The 20447-nt window shown below is 41.9% G+C and overlaps 1 protein-coding gene across 2 annotated transcripts in view; it reads right to left on the bottom strand.

The window, feature by feature from the left end:
- Positions 1-20447, bottom strand: part of LOC111141692 (proprotein convertase subtilisin/kexin type 2) — a 260865-nt gene that overhangs the window by 14434 nt on the left and 225984 nt on the right. For both annotated transcript variants that reach the window (XM_022494453.1, XM_022494454.1), the window contains 2 exons: positions 8720-8935; positions 6524-6624 (listed from right to left, as the gene is read on the bottom strand). In XM_022494453.1, coding sequence (XP_022350161.1) covers positions 6524-6624; positions 8720-8935 — 317 coding nt within the window. The remainder of the gene's footprint in view (positions 1-6523; positions 6625-8719; positions 8936-20447) is intronic.

Here is a 20447-nt window from a genome sequence, read left to right as displayed (position 1 = left end):
GAACATAGACCCCATGTAGGATTTTGGAACATCTATGAACCTGCAAGTAAGGGGAGGATTTCCACACATCATTTAGAACCATTATACATATAAATTTCAAAATCTTGCCTTTCTTACTTAAATAAATTTACTTCAAATGCACATTTTAACACACACTGGAATGGCTGAACTGAACTGAAAAAGACTGACAATACTAAGTGTTGGCAAGGATGTGAAGCCTCTGGATCTCACATACTTTGTAGATGGATAGGTAAATTACTGCAAACATTTTGGAAAACTGCTTGACTGTATCTTCTCATGTTGTGCAAGTGTCTAAGCTGTGGCCTAGAAGTTCCATTCCTAGGTATGCATCCCACATAAATGTGTGTATGTATCCACCTGACATGTGTATTGGAATGTTCAGGGGCCCAAACTACAAAGTTCCCAAATGTCCAACCACAATAAAATGAATAAACCAATGGAGATGTATTTGCAGGATGTGAAATACTGTTCTACCATAAGAACAAATGAACCACAGCTACTCTGAATAACACAGATGGATTTTGCAAATAGAATGTCAACCTAAAGAAGCCAGACCTAGTAGAAAACATTCTGTATCATTCCATTTTTTAAAAGTATAAAACCAGACCCAAGTAATCTATGCTGTTAGCAGTCAAGTTAATGGTTAGTCTTGGGATGAGGGATTGGATAGTGGTGCAAGGGAGCTTCTGGGTGCTGGCAGTACTCTGTTTCTTGATCTGGGTGTTGGCTACATGGATATGCTCCATTTGTGAAAATGAGGCTGTCATTTCTTCAACAGCAAAGATTGTATCTTCAGTATATATTTATCCCCAGTGCCCAGGACAGCAGCCCTTGGTACACTGTTTGTCCAGTGGATAAACAAATCTGTTTGCAGGTGCCACTGTCTTGAGAAATCAGTGTCTAGTATTATTCATTGCCTGTATTTTTCAAAGTGCAAGTTGGACCCATTTGTGGGACAGGAAATCAATTTACTGCATAGATTATCTACCTAGGCTGCGTATTAAAATCTCCTGGTGAGGACATTAAAATCCCATTGCTTAGGCCACATCTTAGACAAATTAAGTCAGAACCTCAGGGAGTGGGACCCAGACTTTGGAAACTGTGAACACTTCCCAGGTCATTCTAGTAGACAGACAGCTAAGCTTGAGAACCAGTGATTTAATGAACAGGACTATCATTAAAAAATGAGCAGAATAGAACAGAAAAGAGTAACAGTGTGGATTGCATGTAATACAAGAAACTATTTTTCATAAAACTCTGTGTGTGTATGTGTATGTTGTGGGTTGCAACACAAAATTTATTTCAAATCAAAAAGCTGGAACAACGCTGCACTGTCGTTCTTGTTGGAAGTCAGATAATTCAAGACTAGGAACAACATAACTCATTTGATAAAATTTCAGCATATGCAGCATTCACTGGTTTGAAGTTCTGAATTAGAACCAAAAGATGCCAATGATTCATGTCCTCTTGCAGTGTAGACCTTCAGCGGTTAAGGAGAAAGTTTCAAGGAAGACCACCGCTCATTTGAGAAATTTATAAACATATCTTGGATATATGGTCCCTAGGACCCAAGTGAATGGTGTGAAACTTCAAGAAGTTGATTATTTTGCCAGAGTGGGATTCTGAATTCATTAAATACAGAAGTGTTGATAAATGAGAATCTGGTGATCTTGAGATGATCTGGCTGACAGGTGGATTATCTACCATCTTTGCTAAGGGTTTGGCCACAAAAACCTGCTATGCTTCCTGGAGCTTGGAGAGGGAGGTTAGACATTGGAGGTAGACGTTTCTCCGTGGATTTATTCTCATGGGGCCCATGAGAGAGACAGAGAGAACCAGTCAGAACCAAGGATCTTCTCACTTCTGGAATAAATCAGAGGTAGTCCATATTCTCATGCTATTGAGTCGGTGACACTGTTTGGCCAGCCATTTATGTATGTCTGAGAGGTAAAACTAAGTCCCTCCTCATTCCCCCTTCTGAGCAATTTCAGAGTTGACAGCATACACTACTGTGTGAAACAGTATTTCTTCCATCTGCATAAAGCTTTATTCTTACCATAGTAGGGCAAGAATTATAGGTCATACTTATTAAATAATAAAAAACTAAATTTACAGATTATCTACAATATAAAGGTCACCGTGAACAGTGTTATAGGACTAATAACATGACATGTTCTTCCCCGTTCTCAAGCATTTAATAGTTTGGAGAATAAGGCACAGATATATGGTAAGGTACTGCACAGTGAAATGATTCCATGAAGGCCCATTAAGCGTCTATCAGGTCCAGGCACTGTTTTGGCTGAAGGTCCTCCTTAGGAAGGTCCCTGCTCTCTCAGAGCCTACAGCCCAGGGGGACAGAGAGACAACTCAATATTTTAAAAGGGAGGGCTGCCACGATGGGGGAGCTCTCAAGGGCAAGAAAACCACCAGTGGGGTCCTTGTGTTATCCCAGCCAGGGGGCTTCAGACTGTGACCCTGAGCTGCTTGCATCAGAATCATGTGGGGACTAGTGACAAATTTAGATTCCTGCCCCATGTCCTTTTAAGATAAGACAACAGATTTCCAGAGGAGGTGAATAATCACCCACTTAGATGCTGGAAGATACAACTATTGTTTCCCTCATGTATATCCTCCCTTTTTCCTATTAAGAAACCCTCAATTTTATTCAGAACAGCAATATCATTAGCTCTGAAGCTACGTTTCCCAGTGTAGTCTAGGGTGGTCCCTTGAGGACTGTGGTCAATGAGAAGTAAGCAAAAGCTACTGGGTGGGGTTTTTTTGAAAAACCTTTAAACAAGCCTGACTCAGCTGGTGGATTTCTTTTTTCCCTTTGCTTTTCTTGTTCTCCTATCTGAAATGTAAACTTGATGGCTAGCACCCCAACAGCATCTGGAGAACATGAAGGTGGAAGAGCAGAGATCTAGGAAGAGCTGGATTCCCCAAATCCCAGTGGCACTCCCCATGGTAGCCCTGGGCTCCCAACCTCTGTATTATATTTCCCGTGACAGAAAAATAAAACCATGTCTCAGTTTAGCTCTTGTTATCTGGGATTTTGTTTCCAATCTTGACCTAGCCAGAGGCAGAGTCCAGACATTCAGCTGCCATACAACAGTATCCGGATTCATAGGTTCATAGAGTTCTTGCTTTACTGGATGCCCAGGACTGGAGTTCCTGGAACAGGGCTTGAAAAGACAGATTCCTGGGCCATCCAGTCCCAGAGATTTCCATTCAGTGACTCTTAGCTGAGATGTAGGAATGTATTATTTTCAAAACTAGCCCCCACCCCCAGTGCTTCACTTCCCCAGTTATCAGGGGAATGTAAATTAAAACTATAATACAATTCCACTGAACACTCATATGAATGGCTAAAGTGTGGAAGACTGGCAATACCAAGTGTTGACAAGGATGTGGGGCACCTGTAACTCACACTGCCAGAGGGAGGGTCAATGGTTACCCCCACTGTGTAAAACTCTTTCGGGGTATCTACAGGAACTGTGCATATGTATACCCCATGACTCAGTCTTTTGACTCCCTAGTTTAAACCCAACAGAAACGCATCCCTATGTTCACCGAAAGACGTGTAAGCATGTTCATAGCAATAGGACTCATAATGGCCCTCAACTGGAAACAACCCAAGGATTCATTTATACAGTGGAGTAATTCACAATGAGTATGAACAACCTATAACCACATAGAACAGTATGGAGGAATCTCTCAGATGTGTTATTACGCAAAAGAGACACCTGGTGCTTAGGTAATGGTCTGTTGCTTAATTCAGATGCTGGTTACATGGGTCTATTAATTTCGTAGGAAGTCATTGAGCTGTATCTAACATTTGTGCCCTTTCCTCTGGGTCTATTGTACTTCAATAAAGAGTATAAAAAAAAAATCTGTCTCCCAAAAGGTCAGTTTTGGAAACATTATTTTAGTCCCGTATGTGGGCCACTTTACTGGTGGTTCTCTCAAGCCAAAAATCGGCCTCTTTATGACTGACCCCTCAAACCTAGTTCAGCCTCTAGAAACACACAGAAAGCTCTGGGTCCCAGATGGACCCCACCCCACCCTCACCCTCCCACCCTCTGGGGCAAAGAAATCATTTGAAATTTTTTCTAGTGTTGATCACACTGGGAAATGTAAGCAATATTCCCTGGGACTCAAGAAGTCATTTTCAAGAATTTTCAGAAAAGTACTTTATGAAAGTAGTGACTGGGAGGGACAAAGGAATAATGGCTTCCCTTTTTTCCCCTGGGAGTCCTGGGGGTAGCTGTTCCTCTTTTGTGGTTCTGATGGGTATAGATTTACATGGAATAATTTGTTTATTGCATTCAAACTGCTTTGGAAAAGCTTTCTGATTGGACCTGTGGGTGGCCAGCAGCCCTCAACAGCTGTCCTATGTTGCCAAGAACTCCTAGCTGTCTGGTATCACAATAACGAGAGATTAACTGTAGGAACTGTTCATGTAGTGGCTTTCCCTCTTGTTCCCTCTGGACTCTCTCTTAGGGCTGCTTTGTTCTGACCATTGGTTTTAACTGCTGGCTGCTAGAGACGCTTTGCTATAGGTATAGAAATCCAGAAATCCCTTGGAGTTTCCTTCCCAGGGCATGGCTCTCAGCTGGTGACAGACCAGCGCCAGAACATGGCAGCCCAGCATCCTTGCCTTGAGGAAGAACAAGTCCTGAGGCATCATCTACACTGCAGAACTCCCCATGGGATCGGGCTGAGGCCAGAACTTCTGAAATTGCTTCCTTGCTTGGATTTTCTCCCATCCTTAACCTGCATCCTCTACTTTAGCCTGGTTTCTCCGGAGAGCCCTTCCTTAATAAACTGCCTGCACCAACTTTTGTCTCCGGGGCTGTCCCTAACATCAGGCAGTTGGTGTTCTCAGGAATTTTAGGACTAGATCCAACAATGGACTTGAACCACTACCTGTCAGTTATCACTTTTTTTCTGTTTATGGCAAGAAAGAATTAAAATCATGACCATTGCTCCAAAACAAAACAGACCTGCATGGTGACTTCTTTTCTGCAAGGCTATCTGCAACCATGTGTCAAAGAATGGTGACTCATTCGTGCAGAGCCCATGAGCCTGTTCAGAGATCCAACAGCCTTGATCCATTACTTTATCAATTTGGACTGTCCCTTTGTGTGCATAGAGGCCTAAGCAATTGACTTTTTGCTCTCCAAAATGCAAGGAGACTTGAGTCAAGGTCTACCTTCTTAGATTTAAAGGGTGACCAGAACCCCCTTCTCAGTTCTGGAGCATCCCTTCTTCCTGTTCTCTGCAAGGCTCAACAGTAGGTTCCCTCTCTTTATCTGCTCCTGGCTGGAGTGAGGAGAGCCAGCTCAGACACCCGGGCCAGATAGACCTTGAGATGAACTGTTTCATCTTCAAGAAGTTTTAGTCTCCTCACTTAATAGAAACACACTTCCATCAGTGTCTGCTGGAATCCTAAGTTTTCCACATGACTTTTGTTAGAAGAATCAAAGGTTGGCCTGGTTCAAAGAGAGGAGTCACTTCCAATGTGGGGCCTTATCTGTAAAAGGAGAACGGTGATGCCTTTTCTGCTTGAAGACCGAGTATCAGACTAGAGAATCTTTCAAAGTCCTTTCCTATCTAAGAATCAACTCTTACCTCCTTTGCAAGTCAGAAATCACACTGTATTTATGAGAGAGACGAGTAGGGTTGCCCGGAGATGGATGCTAGAAGCTCCAGTTGCTCAGCAACGGCTGACAAGGATGGGAAATCAACACCCCTTCCCCAGGGGCCTGAATCCAACTTCTCACACTGGCTGGTGCTCCGTTCTTGAGCAGGCCCCCTGCAGCCTGGGTATATGTGCTCCAAGCACCCAGGTGATGCTTGAAGCCCACATGCTCATTCCTCAAACCCAGGGCCAGCCTCTGGCTTGCCTTAAGGGAAGACAAAATGACAGGTGGGCAGGAACCTCTGCTGAGGATCAAATTTAAGGTATGTCCAGAAACAGCAATACGTGGCTTCTCCATGGGATGGTGAGAACCGAGAGGACAGCCTCCTCTTACCTGTAACTTGGAAGGTTTCTCAGTAAAGTCCATTTCCTGGTCTACCTTGCATCAGTGTTGAAAGAGAACTCACCTTATAATTAACAAATCTTGAGTGAGAGCACCCTCCTTGCCATGGGTTCTGAAAGAGCTTGCTGGATACCAGTTTGGCAATAGTTTTCCTTCATTTAGCTGATTGTATTATTGGAGTAAAATAGCCAGAGGATCCCGAGAGGATAATACGATGATTTTCACAAAGAAAGAAAGATCTGTGTGTCCCTGCTTGGTCCTGAGCTCTCCTAAGGATGTTATTTGTGGACTGTGTGTGTTTATCATCTGGGGCCCATGGTTGCTTTAGAAATGTCCATCACAGTTCACTGGCCCTGACCCTCCACAGGCTCCCATACCCACTTTTGCCTCCACGGGCACCTGGGATTGGGTGGAGAGACACATGTTAGTCCACCCTCCGCCCCGAGATGGAAACATACTTAGCCTCTAAAGCCAGTGCAAACACTCCAGCTGCCTCGGGTGCAGCTGCGGATGTCCCAGAATGCCTCAGGGTGCAGTTGCCATACAAATCTGTAGTTGCCTGAAAGGGAAGATGTTCAGTAATGAGTGAAGAGGTCACTCTACTTCGAATCCCCTAACAATATGAAGCAGAGGATTATCTGTTTCTTTGATTTAAACTCTGCCTCGTTCTGAAGAAGATTAAGATAAAGGTAACAATAGGCTTAGCATCCATCTGTCTATCTTGTCACACATTTTATTTGAGCTTCCTAGTAGCCCATTCAAAAAGGGCCCATCAGTTATAGTTATTAGTGTTCACAAGATAAAAAGAAGTCAAGTGTTTCAAGACAAGCATATTTACAGTTATTCCAGAAACTAGAGAGACATTTATTTCCTGGATTCTGAAAGGAAAACCCCTGTAGGTGGAAAGTGACAAGTCGGTACTACCACCAAGTCCATGCAATGGGGAGGACTTTTGCACTGGGATTGGTTTGGAAAACCCAGATGCCATTGCATCATTTTTTTCCGTTCACACACGAAAGGGTGTCCTTCTCAAAGATGGAAGAATAAACATGCTCAGCTGAAGTTTGCCTAGAAGGACAGGCCATTAAAAAGAGAATGTTTCTCTATATCTTATGGAGAGATGCTGGGACTCAGGAAGCCAAGATAACAGATGTGTGAGAAATTGCTTCCACAGTTCTTAAGTGGGGAGACCGATCAAACAGGTTTTAAAGGACTTTCACAAAAAGAAAAAAAAAGCCCTCATTTTTCAATGGGCCAGGGTGAAAGCAAGGGTTTTCATTATGATCACCTTTAAGCCACAGGAGTTCTCCTTCCTCTGTTTGTCTGTAGAATCCTCATATGGGCCTATTATTTTGAAGGACAAAGTACTAGGAAGGTTTAAGACATCGATTGGGGAAAATTACAATATTCAGGTAGAAGTCAAGGCCCTTCCCTAATCTAAGCAGAGAGTCATAGATAAGGTTGAGGACAAAGTGACACCCTTGGGGTAGGGAGTGACACTTTTTAGGGGGAGGTATGAAGCATCACAAGCACAATAGGATTGGGGTCTCCCTCGCTTCGTTTCTGCTCTGCTCTTTCTGCCCTTTCTGTCCATAGAGTTCCCCCAAGATAGGAGAGGCTGAAGCCTCCTGCTTGGGAGGAGGAGGGACACTCGCTGTTCTCACCAAGACCAAAGAGAGAGCCAGGTCAAGTCTGTGTCCCTTCCGGGTAAAGAGACATCCTGGCTCACATGAGAGCCAGGCCAGCTTGCCAAGGCAGAGCCCAGGCAGGAATTTGGGACTGGAATTCTGGTTGGTAATGATGATTGTGTTCTGAGCTCCTTTCCTCCCTTGGGGGACCCTGGTGGAGGTAGGTGGACAGTCGAACTGTAGCTCAGCAGGACTACGGAACAAGCTCCCAAATTTCAGGCTGGAAGTTCTACGGAAAGGGTGATATGTGAGTGAACTACCCAGAGAGAGGAAGAGATCCAAAAAAATTCATTATGTTCTCTAGATAAATATTTTAAGGGGACTTGGAAAATTCACCATATTACCAAGATGCCCAGGAAGGGAGTGCTGCTCAGAAAAATGCAATAAATAATCCAAGTCTGGGATTTTTAAACTTTTTGTTTCCTCAATCATGGACATATTTTAAAATATGGTGAAAACCACTACTGTTGCCTTGAAAAAATTCATGTGTGCACTGGAGGGCTTATGGACTTAGAGAAGTCCTCCAATGGAGGCTATTTTTAAATTGCTATAATAAATGGATGGGTTCTTGGCTCAGATGGCACAATGGCCCAGTTGTTAATATTAGCTCTTTAAAGTGGTGTGCTGAGGCAACTTTTTGATCATTAGAGTTCACCACTTTTTGCAAGGCAAAACAATAAACAAGAAAGACAATCTATGGAAAATGAGCTGGAAAGAGATCACAACTATTGCTTCCAACTTGCACACGGTGTGGCTCTACATTGGTAACAAAGCATTATCAGGCCTGGAAGACAATGGATCTCCAGAGCCTCCAAACAGGTGCAGACCCTTTGAGGGTAGGAGGGGAGAGCCCCTTCCTCCGGTGACGTCATCCAGTGGTAGCTCACGAAGTCACCCAGCGTCTGCATGGCGTCAGGCAGCACGGGTGCACTCCACTGCCTCCCCATGGGTGGGGATCACACTCACCACGCCGGCCTCGGGGTTCCTCTTCCTGCCGTTGCTGAAGGTGGAGGCCAAGGTGGAGGAACAGCTCTCGTCATACAGGGCGGTCCTGCCGTCATTGATGGCCGAGTTGATGGAGATGGTCCACATGCTGGAGGCGTAGCCGTCACAGTTGCAGTCGTCGTAGCTGCCACCGTCCCCAGAGGCCCACACGTAGATGCTGCCTTTGCCGCCTCGGCCCTGGGGTTGCGGTGGGGGGGGGGCAGGGAGAGAGGCCACCAGGTTCCGCGCGCGCCTGCTCCGGGGCTGCCGGGGTCCTGGCCCAAGGAGGGGGCGGCTCCCGAGGGAGCTCAGGACCCAGCCTTCCTCAGCAGCTCAGTGTGATTCTGTCCCCCTGAAAAGCCACGCTCCTACCCCTGAGGTCTTGAGCATTCTCGTTCTTGTGTCGGGAAGTTACCCTAATTTACTGTTTGAGGTGGGGGTCACCTCACCTCACTTTAAAATTTACAAGTAAACTTCTTTTAAAAAGCTGTACTTTTTACTCTGGTGAAAAAAACCAGAGTTTATTGAAAAGAAAATTAAAGAAAAACCCTTCCTACTTGTAATCATTATTCCTCAATTCCTGTTCCTCCTTTCAGACACTTTTCAGCAAAAACGTAAATGTACATATATGTTTATACTTAGCTCTGTAAGAGGTCAAAGATATTTATATATCTCTTTGATTTTATATATTGCTTATATATACATTTACATATATATAGATGCACATTTTACTCCAAAATATAAAAATCTTGCAAATCATATGTATATACATGCTCATGTGTGTATATATATATTTTTACCTGATTGGATCATACTAGAATTCTTTTGGGGGGTTGGGGTGGAGGGAGAGGGAGAAAGAGAATCCCAAGCAGGCTTCATGCCCAGTATGGAGCCCCACGTGGGACTCAACCTCATGACCTTGACATCATGACTTGGGTGGAAGTTGAAAGTCAGACTCGTAACTGACTGAGCCACCCAGGCGCCCCTAGAATTCCTTTAAACACAGTAGTATATGACATTTTAACCTGTGTAAGGGAACACCAAATATAGGAAGAAAGTTTAACATAAATAAAAATAACTTCAAATACATAATGATATGCACAGTGATTATTGCCCTATGCTAATTAGTTATGAACGGCAAGCTTAGTTACAAATACCTACGGTTCACGTTGTTCTTCTGTTCAACCACGTTCTTATTGCATATGTTTTTCTTTTCCCGTTCTGACTTCTAGGACTATTCGCTTTATCTCCACAACCCAGAAGTGGCCATTCCCTCTGGCTTCCTATGTTCTGACCCTGGGGGCAGTTGGGCAGGGGCTCCTCTTGTTCCCCTGCGGGCGAGATGGGCACAGCAGAGCAGTGGTGTGGGAGGTGAGCACAGGTGTACAGCCTGGCCCAGGGTGGCTCTGTAACCCTCAAGGGCAAGAAGACACACTGCTGTGGCAGAAAAAGTCTGTCCCTGCATGGCCACCAGGGCACTATGGTCATGACTCAGGGGCATCCAGGCAGATGCCAGAAGGCTAGGAGATGACCAGATTACCTCCAAGATCTGTCTGCCATCTGACAGTGAGAAAAGACATTTCGATTGCTTCTAACAGGACTTGGAGTTAATTAGCCCGTGACTGACTGAGTCGATACATCAACAAAGATTTATTCAGCCGCCAGCTGAGAACGGCCTGCTACGTCTTGGTCAATCTATACTGGAAAACGCCATCGAAACCAGCTCTCAGAAACCAGGACAGAGAGGGAAGTGTACCGTCCTGAGAGCTGGTACGGGATTGCCCTCTCAAACAGACTCACACTGGGCTCAACATCAAGCAGTGGCAGCTGATGAAAGCAAAACAGGTGTGAATTCGTGTGAATGGGCAAAGCCCACCAGATGTGGAACTTCCCCCGACCCAAACCACAGTTGGGCTACTAGTGCGACAAAGACACCTTTGCAAAAAGGAAATCAGCACCTTGTCACCATGGTGTCGGGTGTGTGGGAGACAATTGTGACTCTCATTTGTCAGGCTTCTCTGTGTTCATGCCTTCTTTACAATGTGACTTTGTAGTCCTGCCCTTGAATCTGGCTTCTCGTCTTTGCTTTGCTCGAGAGAAAGTGGTGGAAAGTAGTGCTGTTGTCAGTTCCAAGCATAGGTCTCAAGAAGCTCTGTGCCTATCTCTTCTCTCTCAATTCTGTCGCACGTGAAACAAACCTGTTAGCCTTCTGGTTGATGATAGAGCGCAGTCAGATTCACTACCCCGGCAACACCCAGCAGACGTGAAGGAGGCCACCCCAGACGAGCCCGTCTGTAGTTCACCCCCCAGGCTGACCACAGATGCATGTGTGAGACCAGCTTCGAGGAGCCGAGGCTGGCCCGGATTGGCAGAACAACCCAGCAGACCTAGAGACCCAGGAGTAGGATGTGAATCGTGGTTACTTTAAACTGTTGAGTTTTGGGGCAATTTGGCAAGCCGCTGGCTCACAGAGGGCAACTGTCAGCCTATTTCTTAAGAGTAAGCCGCAAACATTAGTTTTGCATTGTACTGTCAGACCTGCCCACAAGAATACTGGGGTTCCTAGGAATATTAAGCTTTGTTTTCCTAAGGGGTATGTGTGTGTGTGGGTTTACATCAGGTAAGAGTAGTTATATCCACGGTACTAGTGATTCGGTATCAGCACCAAGTAGTCCCCAAATAGTCTGGGGACAGTCGCATGGGAAAAGGATATCCATAGAAGGACTAGAGGTGTGCTTCTCATAACCACATGGGATGGGTCTGTTATTGGCAAACCTCATTTTCCTGTAAAAATGATGCCCCAAGATCCAGTTCTGCTCCTAGCTCCTACGGAACAGGAGCTGGGCAGAAACAGAGAAAGAACAACTAAGACCCATATTCTAACAATAATCAGTGGGACAATACCGTGGAAGAAACCAAGATGATAATCAGAAGCAGCACTACTAGGCCACTTACTGTATCCCAGGTACTGCTCTAAGTACTTAGTACTAAGTACTAAGTAACATATTTAACTACACGTTAATCCTTACAGCAAGCCTACATGTGGCACCATTTATGTTAGCCACACAAAGGATAAAAAACATAGAAAGAAACTCACGAAATAAAAAAAAAAAAGGACAAAAAGAGCTAAGGACTAAATAAGACTTTGAAACTCTCTGGAGGGATACAGATGAAGATCTGACCCAATGGAAAGACACATCAACCCATCATGCTCTTGGATAGAAAGAAAGCATCCCAGAGATGTCCATTTTCCCCAAGTCAACTTATAAATTTAACATCCTAATATATGTACTGTATCAATCAAGGTTCTGTCAGGCAAATATTGCCACACTGGGCAGTTCAACAGAGGGAACTTTATCTGGAGAACAGGTGGTAAAGGAGAACCAAAGCCCCGCTGGGGTGTGAGAGGCTCACCCAGAGACTCGGGAGGCAATGGCGTAGCAGTCTTCCAGGCAGGAGGGAGAGGGGCCCTCGAGGGTGGGCTGTCTGCTGATACCCTCCCACCCTTGTTCGGTAGTGCAGGTCAGACTTGCCCTGACCCTTTATTTACCGGAGTTCCCTTCTCCCCTCCTACTTCAATTTTTTTTTTTTTTTTTTAAGAAAGCAAGTGCATTTTGATGAAAAAAATACATGGTACAGCTTTACTTTGAATTCCGTCTTTGAACCAGGGGTCTCTTTGAACCAGAGTTTAGCGGGACTAGATTAATGTCTCTCAAAAGTTTTCATGAAATGAGTTTCTCACCTGGGGGGGATTTTGTGCTCCAACGGGACATGGGACACCGCTGGGAGGCATTTTGGATGATCATCTAGTGGGAAGATGTGTGTGCATGCACTATGAGCTTCTCATGGATAGAGGCCAAGGATGCTACTAAGCTTTTATGAGGCACCAGACCATCCCCTACTACACCCACCCCCACACAATGAACAACCATCCTGCCCAAAGTGTCAGCGGTGCCAAGGCTAACACTCTAACCTATTGACAAAGGGCAGTTAGCTGGAACTTGTTTTTTGTTTGTTTGTTTTTGTTTTTAAGATTTATTTATTTGAGAAAGAGAGAGACAGAGATAGTGACAGAGATAGTGAGAGAGAGCATGGGCGGGGAGGAGAGGGAGAGGCAGGCTCTCACTGAGCAGGGAACTTGATGTGGGGCTCAATATCAGGACCCTGGGATCATGACTTGAGCCGGAGGCAGAGGCTTAACCCACTGAGCCACCCAGGTGTTCCTTGAACTTGCTCTTTTAAGGGCATAGCCTGAAGCAGCCTCTCACAAGCCCTAAATTTCTTTTTTAATTATTATGTAATAAATTTGACATGTTATATTTTGTAAACTTAAGGTAGGCAGTGTATTACTTAGATATATTTTTTTAAGTTTTTATTTATTTATTTGACAGAGATCACAAGTAGTCAGAGAGGCAGGCAGAGAGAGAGGAGGAAGCAGGCTCCTGCTTAGCAGGGAGCCCAATGCGGGGCTTGATCCCAGGACTCTGGGATCATGACCTGAGCTGAAGGCAGAGGCTTTAACCCACTGAGCCACCCAGGTGCCCCTACTTGGATATATTTATATACTATAATATGACTGCCATTGAAGCAAGATTGATCATATTCCTTCATTAGAGTGCCATGTAATTTCTGTATCCATTATACTGTACACTGGATCTCTATGGCTTCTTTGCTACTTGTTACAAGTTTGTACCCTTAAACACCATCAGTTTTAGATCCCCCTCCCCTCCATCCCAGGGTCACCACCATTGTACTCTTTGTTTTTGTTTTTAACGGGTTTGACTCTTTTAGATTCTACACAAAGTGACATCATATGATACTTGCATTTCTCTGTCAGACTTCTCTCATTTTGCATAATGTGTTGTTGCAAATGCCAGGATAGCCTCCCTTTTCATGGCCAAATAATATTCCATTGTATACATAATCTACCTTTTTTTTTTTTTAAAGTAGTCTCCAAGAGCTTGAACTCATGACCCTGAGCTCAAGACCTGACCTGAGATCAAGAGTCAGATGCTTAACTGACTGAGCCCCCAGGTGCCCTGGGATCCACAGCTTTTTTAATCCATTCATCCAGGGATGGACATTTGGGTTGTTTCCATATCTTGGCTATTGTGAACAATGCTGTGATAAACATGCAAATGTCTTGTCAAAATCCAGTTTCCTCTTCTTTTAGATATAAACCCAGAGGTGGAATTGCTGGATTGCATGGTAGAATCTATTTTAACTTTTTGAAGAGCCACCATATTGTTTTCCATAGTGGTTGTACTAATTTGCATTCCTACCAACAGTGCACAAGTGCTCCCTTTTCTCCACATCCTTCTTAGCATTTGTCTTTTGTGTTCTTGATGCTAGCCATTCTAACAGGAGTGAGATAACATTTCATTGTGGTTCTGATTGTATCTCCCCAATGATTAGTGACCTTAAGCATCTTCTCATGTGCCTAGTGGCCATCTGTATATCCTCTATGGACAAATGACTATCTAGTTCTTCTATTTTTTTTTAAAGATTTTTATTATTTATTTATTTGACAGATCACAAGTAGGCAGAGAGGCAGGCAGAGAGAGAGAAGGGAGGAAGCAGGCTCCCCACTGAGCAGAGAGCCCGATGCGGGGCTCGATCCCAGGACCCTGAGATCATGACCTGAGCCGAAGGCAGAGGCTTTAACCCACTGAGCCACCCAGGTGCTCCTAGTTCTTCTATTTTTAATAGAATTTGGTTTTTTATTAAGTTGTGTGAGTTCTTTGTATATTTTGGATCTTCACCCTTTATCTGATACATAGCTTGCAAAAATTTTCTCCCATTCTGTAGGTTGTTGTCCCACTTTGTTGTTTCTTTTGCTGTGCAGAAGTTTGAAGTTTGATGTAGTCCCATCTGTTGATTTTTTGCTTTTGTTGTTTTGTTTTTGTTTTTGCTTTTAGCATCATGTACAAAAAATCATTGCCAAGACCAATATTGATGAACTTCTTCCCTGTTTTCTTCTAGGAGTTTCATGGTATCAGGTCTTACATTTAAATCTTTGATCCATTTTAAGTTAATTTTTGTGAGTGGTGTGAGATAAAGGCTGGTTTCATTGTTTTGTATGTGTTTCTCCAGTTTTCCAAAACCATTTGTTGAAGAGATGATCTTTCCACAGGGTAATGTAGGCTTCCTTGTTGAATATCAGTTGACCTTATATGCCAGCATTTAATTCTGGGTTGTCTATTCCATCCCATTGGTCTATGTGTCTATTTTTGTGCCAGTACCATACTTTTTTTTATTACTGTGTCTGTGCAGTGCTGTTTAAAATCAAGAAGTGTGATACCTCTAGCTTTGTTTTTTTCCTCAGGATTGCTTTGGCTATTCAGGGCCTTTTGTAGTTTCACACAAACTTTAGGATTATTTCTTTGGTATTTTGATGGAGATTGTATTGAATCTCTAGATGGTTTTGAGTGGTATGGCCATTTTAACAATATTTATTCTTCTGATCCACAAACATGGGATGTCTTTCATTTGTGTCTTCAGTTTCTTTGAACAAAGTCTTGTAGAATTCATCGTATAGCTCTTTAACTTCCTTAAGTTTATTCCAAAGTATTTTATTGTTTTTGATGCTATTTTGATCGGGATACTTTTATTTCTTTTTTCCAGTGATTTGTCTTAGTGTAAAGGAATGTCACTGATTCTTTTCTTTCTTTCTTTTTTTTTTTTTTTAAGGTGCCACTGATTCTTGCAAGCTGATTTTGCAGCCCGTCTCTTGACTGAAATCATTAATTCCAACAGTTTGGTGGCCTCTTTGGGATTTTCTCTAAAAACATCATATCATCCTCAAATAGCAAAAATTTTACATCTTCCTTCCTAATTTGGATACTTTTAATTTCTTTCTCTTACCCTAACTGTTGTAACTAAGACTTCTAATACTATATTAAATAGGCGACCTTGCCTTGTTCCTGATCTCAGAGGAAATCTTTTCAAATTTTCTCCATTGAATATAATGTTAGCTGTGGGGTTATTGTTTATGGCCTTATTGTGTTGAGGTATGTTCCTTCTATATCCAATTTATTAAGATTTTTTTTTATCCTGAAATGATATTGTATTTTGTCAAAAGCTTTTCCAGTTATCTGTTGAGATATCATGTGGCTTTTATCTTCATGTTGTTGATGTGATGAATTACGTTTATTGATTTGCATGTGTTGAACTACCCTTACATCCCAAGCGTAAATATCACTTGATCGTAGTGTCTAATGCTTTTAATGTATTCTTGAATTCAATTTGTTAATATTTTGTTGTGAATTTTTGCATCTATATTCATCAGGGTTGTTGATCTAGAGTTTCTTTTCTTGTGGTATCCTTATCTGTTTTTGCTATCAAGATAATGCTGGCTTCCTAGGATGAGTTTGAAGGTGTTCCCTTTTCTCAATGTTTTGGAAGACTTTGAGGAGGATTAGTGCTAATTCCTCCTTAAATGTTCAGTGGAATTAACCAGTGAAGTCATCTGGCCCTAGAGTTTTCCATGTTGGGAGTTTTCTCATCATTGACAATTTCTTAATTCATTACTGATCTGTTCAGGTTTTCTGTTTTTCTGATTCATTCTAGGTATGTTGTGTGTTACTATAAATTTATCCATTTGTACCAGGTTATGTAATTTGTTAGCATATATTTGTCTGTAGTAGTCTCTTATAAGTCTCTGTATTTCTGTAGTATCCATAGTAATGTGTCCTCTTTTACTTCAAGTTCTATTTGAGTCTTCTCTCTCTCTTTCTCTCTCTTTTTTTTAGTCTAGCTAAGGAATTAGTCTAGCTGTCAATATTGTTTATTTTTTTAAAGTAATGGTTTTTAGTTCTGCTGATTCTTTTGCTGTTTTTCTGGTCTTTGTTTCATTTATTTTTGCTTTTTTATTTCCTTTCTTCTGTTATCTTTGGGCTTGACTAGTTAGTTCCTCTTTTTTCCTAATTTCTTAATATGTGTTTATTCCTATAATCTTTCCTCTTAGAACTGTTTTTCCTGCATCCCACAAAATTTGATATGAAGCATTTTCATTTTAATATGTCTCAACATAATTTGTCTTCCTTTTGATTTCTTCTTGACTCATTGGTTATTTAGAAATGTGCTATTTATTTTCCACATATTTGAAGATCTACTCACTTTCTTCTGGTTGACTTCCAATTTCATGCCATTGTGGTCAGAGAAGATAGTTGATGTGATCTCAATCTTCAATTTTCTAAGATTAGTTTTGTGGTCTATCATATGTTCTATCCTGGAGAATGTTCATGTGCACTTAAGAATGTGTATTCTGTTGTTGTTCTTTCTACTGTTTTTCTGGTCTTTGGAGACCAGAAAATGTCTCCTATATGTCTCTACATGTCTCCTAGGTCCATTTGTTCTACATTGTGGTTCAACTCCAATGTGTCCTTGTTGATTTTCTGTCTGCACAATCTCTCCATTGTTGATAGTGGGATATTGAAGTCCCTTACTGTTATTGTACTATTGTATAGTTCTCCCTTGAGATTTTTTAGCATTTGCATAATATATTTTGGTGCTCAGATGTTGAAAGTGTATATATTTATAATTGCTATTATCTTCTTGATGAACAGAGGTTCCCTGACTTATGATGGTTTGACTTATGTTTTTTTGACTTTTTGATGGTGCAAAAATGATATTCATGGATAGAAACTGTGCTTCAAATTTTGAGTTTTTAATCTTTTCCCAGTCTAGTGCTATGCAGTACGATACTGTCTCCTGAGAGCAGGTAGCAGTAGTGAGGTGCAGTTCCCAGTGGCAATGCAATCATGAAGGCCAACAACTGATATACTTACAGCCATTCTGTACCCATACAGTCATTTTGTTTTTCCACTTTCAGTACAGTAGTCAAGAAATTACCTGAGATATTCAACCTTTTATTATAAAATAGGCTTTGTGTTAGATGATTTTGCCCAACTATGGGCTAATGTAAGTGTTGTTAGCACATTTAAGGTAGGCTAGGCTAAGCTATCATGTTTGGTAGGTTAGGTGTATTAAATGCATTTTCAACTTATATTTTTAACTCGTGATGGGTTTATCAGGATGCAACCCTCTCATAAGTGCAGGAAGATTTGTATTGACTCTTTTATCATAATTATATAATGTCCCACTGTGTCCCTTGCTACCAATTTTGGCTTGAAGTCTCTTTTGTCTAATATAAATATGTCTACACCCACTTTCTTTTGGTTACCATTTCTTGGGGTAGCATCCTCTGCTCCTTCACTTTTGAGTCTATGTTTGTCTTTGGAGCTGAGAAGAGTCTCCTGAAGGCAGCATACAGTTGGGTCTTTGTTTTAATCCATCCAGATGCTCTGTTCTTTTTGATTGATGAGTTCAATCCATTTACATCTAAGGTGATTATTGATAGATGAGGACTTACTATTGTCATTTTATCTTGTTTTCAGTTTTGAATCTCCATTATTTCTTTTTCTTTCGTTTATTTACTTTTTAGGTTGGTGATTTTCTATGATAATTTGCTCAATGTCCCACCCTGTCAACCTTTTTAAGTGTTTTGTCTTTGCTTTAGATTTTGTTTTGTAGTTCCCATGAGGTTTATGCAAAACATCTCATAGATAAAATAGTCCTTTTTCTGTTGACAGCAACTTATCTTCATTTGACTCTACAGGTTCTGGCATTTTCCTCCTTCCCTTTTATGCTTTTGTTGTCACAAATTAGCTCCTTTTATGCTGTGAGTTTGTTGCCAAATTGTGGTAGCTATGTTTATTTTTAATGCCTTTCTCTTTTAAACTTTATGCTACAATCATTTAATACCCTAGTCTAAAAGAGGGTTATAATTTTTACTTTATCCATCACTTTAGTAAAAATTTGGGGTATTTTTGTCTTTTCATTTTAGGTAGAAGAGCCGCTTTCAACATTTTTAAATTTTTTTTTATGGTAGGTTAATAAAATTAAATAAATAATTTAATATGATAAAATAACTAATATGATAAAATAATAAAATAATTTAATGTATAAAATGATTCTTTTATGGTAGGTTAATTTAAAAAAATAGTTTTTTTTTTTTAAATGGTACTTTTTAAATGGTAGGTTCAGTGGTGGTGAACTCCCTCAGCTATGTGTTTGCTTTTTTCCTTCATTTGGGAGGGTCAATTTAATGGATAAAGTATTCTTGGCTAGAAATTTTTATTTTTCAATACTTTGAATATGACATTTCACTCTCTCCTGGCCTGTAGAATTTCTGTTGAAGAAATGTGCTGATAATCTAATAGGGGTTCCTTTGTAGGTTACATTCTTCTCCCCCACCCTGGCTGCCTTAACAGTCTTTCTTGATCATCAATTTTTGACAGCTTCATGATAATATGTCTTGAAGAGGGTCTTCCAGCATTCAGATCGTTAAGGTGACGTATTAGCTTTGTGGACCTATTAGCTTTGGCTAGTTCTTTCCTCAGGTTTGGGAAATTTTCAGCTACTGTTTCTTTAAATAACCCTCCTGTATCCCTCTCCTTCTCTTCTTCTGGTATACCCATTATTCTTATGTTTGTCCCCTTAGGAGAGTCTGATAGCTTTTTCTTTGCTTCTTAAAAATCTTAGTTCTCTCTCTTCTTCCACCTGAATCATTTCTAGATTCTGATTTTTCCAGCTCACCTATTTTCTCTTGTATCTGATCTGTACTATTTCCAGTACTTTCTAATGCATTCTTCATCTCATCTACTGAGCTCTACAGCTCCAGAATTTCAGTCTTCTTGGAAAAGTACTCCTTCTCTTTATTTTGTTCCTAAGTTCACTAAATTGCCTTTCTGAGTCTTCTTGTAGCTTGCTGAATGGTTTCCTAACAGCTACTTTGAGTTCTCTATCAGATCCTAATCTTCTGTGACTTGGAGATTGGTTGCTGGAGAACTGTTATTTTCTTTTGGTGATACCTTCTTACTGTGATTTTTTTCATGGTGTTTGATGAGATGTGCCTCTGCTGGCACATTCGAAGTAGTGAATACCTTTCTCATTTTGGTAAAGTTTTGTTTACTTTGATTTTAACAGTTCAAGAGGTTGGGAATTAAACGCCTTTCTTTTGGTTTCCAGAAGGTGGCGATATAGCACAGATTTCCCGCCCCGCCTCCTCCTCTCTTCCCTAAGGGCTTTACGGCTGTATTTGGGAGCACACACTTTCCACCCTCCACCTGCTCTTCTGGAGGGATCACTGAAGCTGTCACAGTTATTTGGGCAGGAGGGGGTCATCATCAGCGCTGAGGTTGTCAGGGTCGCTGGGACTGCTGCTGGGTGTGCTGGGGTCACGGGTGCTGCTGCTGTCCTGGGTTGCTGGGGTTATCTTGGTCTCTGGGGCCACTGCCACTGCCAGGGTCACTGGGGTTACAGGCACCACTGCTGTTGCTCTCTGCGTTCTGCTGCAATGCTCTTGACTTTGTGTCCTCCACAAGGTCCAATCCACCCACCTTCAGGTATACAGATGTTAGATTCTCTCTGGAGTCCTGGTGTGCTGTGCAGAGGGGCCCTTATTGGGCTATAGATGCCCCACTTATAAATCAAAGGGCAGAAACAAAAGGATTGACTCACCCTGCCATGATGCTGACATCACTCCCCCCCTTGCAAATGCCATAAAAGTTCATGCAGATTTTGTATTTTGTTCATAATATAAAAATAATGTCTCAAATTGTTTACCGTCAGCTAAAGTAAAGTTCTAGCCAGAGACTGGTGCTGTAGCTCTTTGTGCCCCCGCCCAGCACATCACCAGCCCTAGGAG

The sequence above is a fragment of the Enhydra lutris genome, unplaced genomic scaffold, assembly GCF_002288905.1.
Source record: "Enhydra lutris kenyoni isolate GAN:26980312 unplaced genomic scaffold, ASM228890v2 scaffoldscaffold6, whole genome shotgun sequence".
Classification (NCBI taxonomy): domain Eukaryota; kingdom Metazoa; phylum Chordata; class Mammalia; order Carnivora; family Mustelidae; genus Enhydra; species Enhydra lutris.
This window is presented reverse-complemented; position numbering and strand designations above follow the sequence as displayed.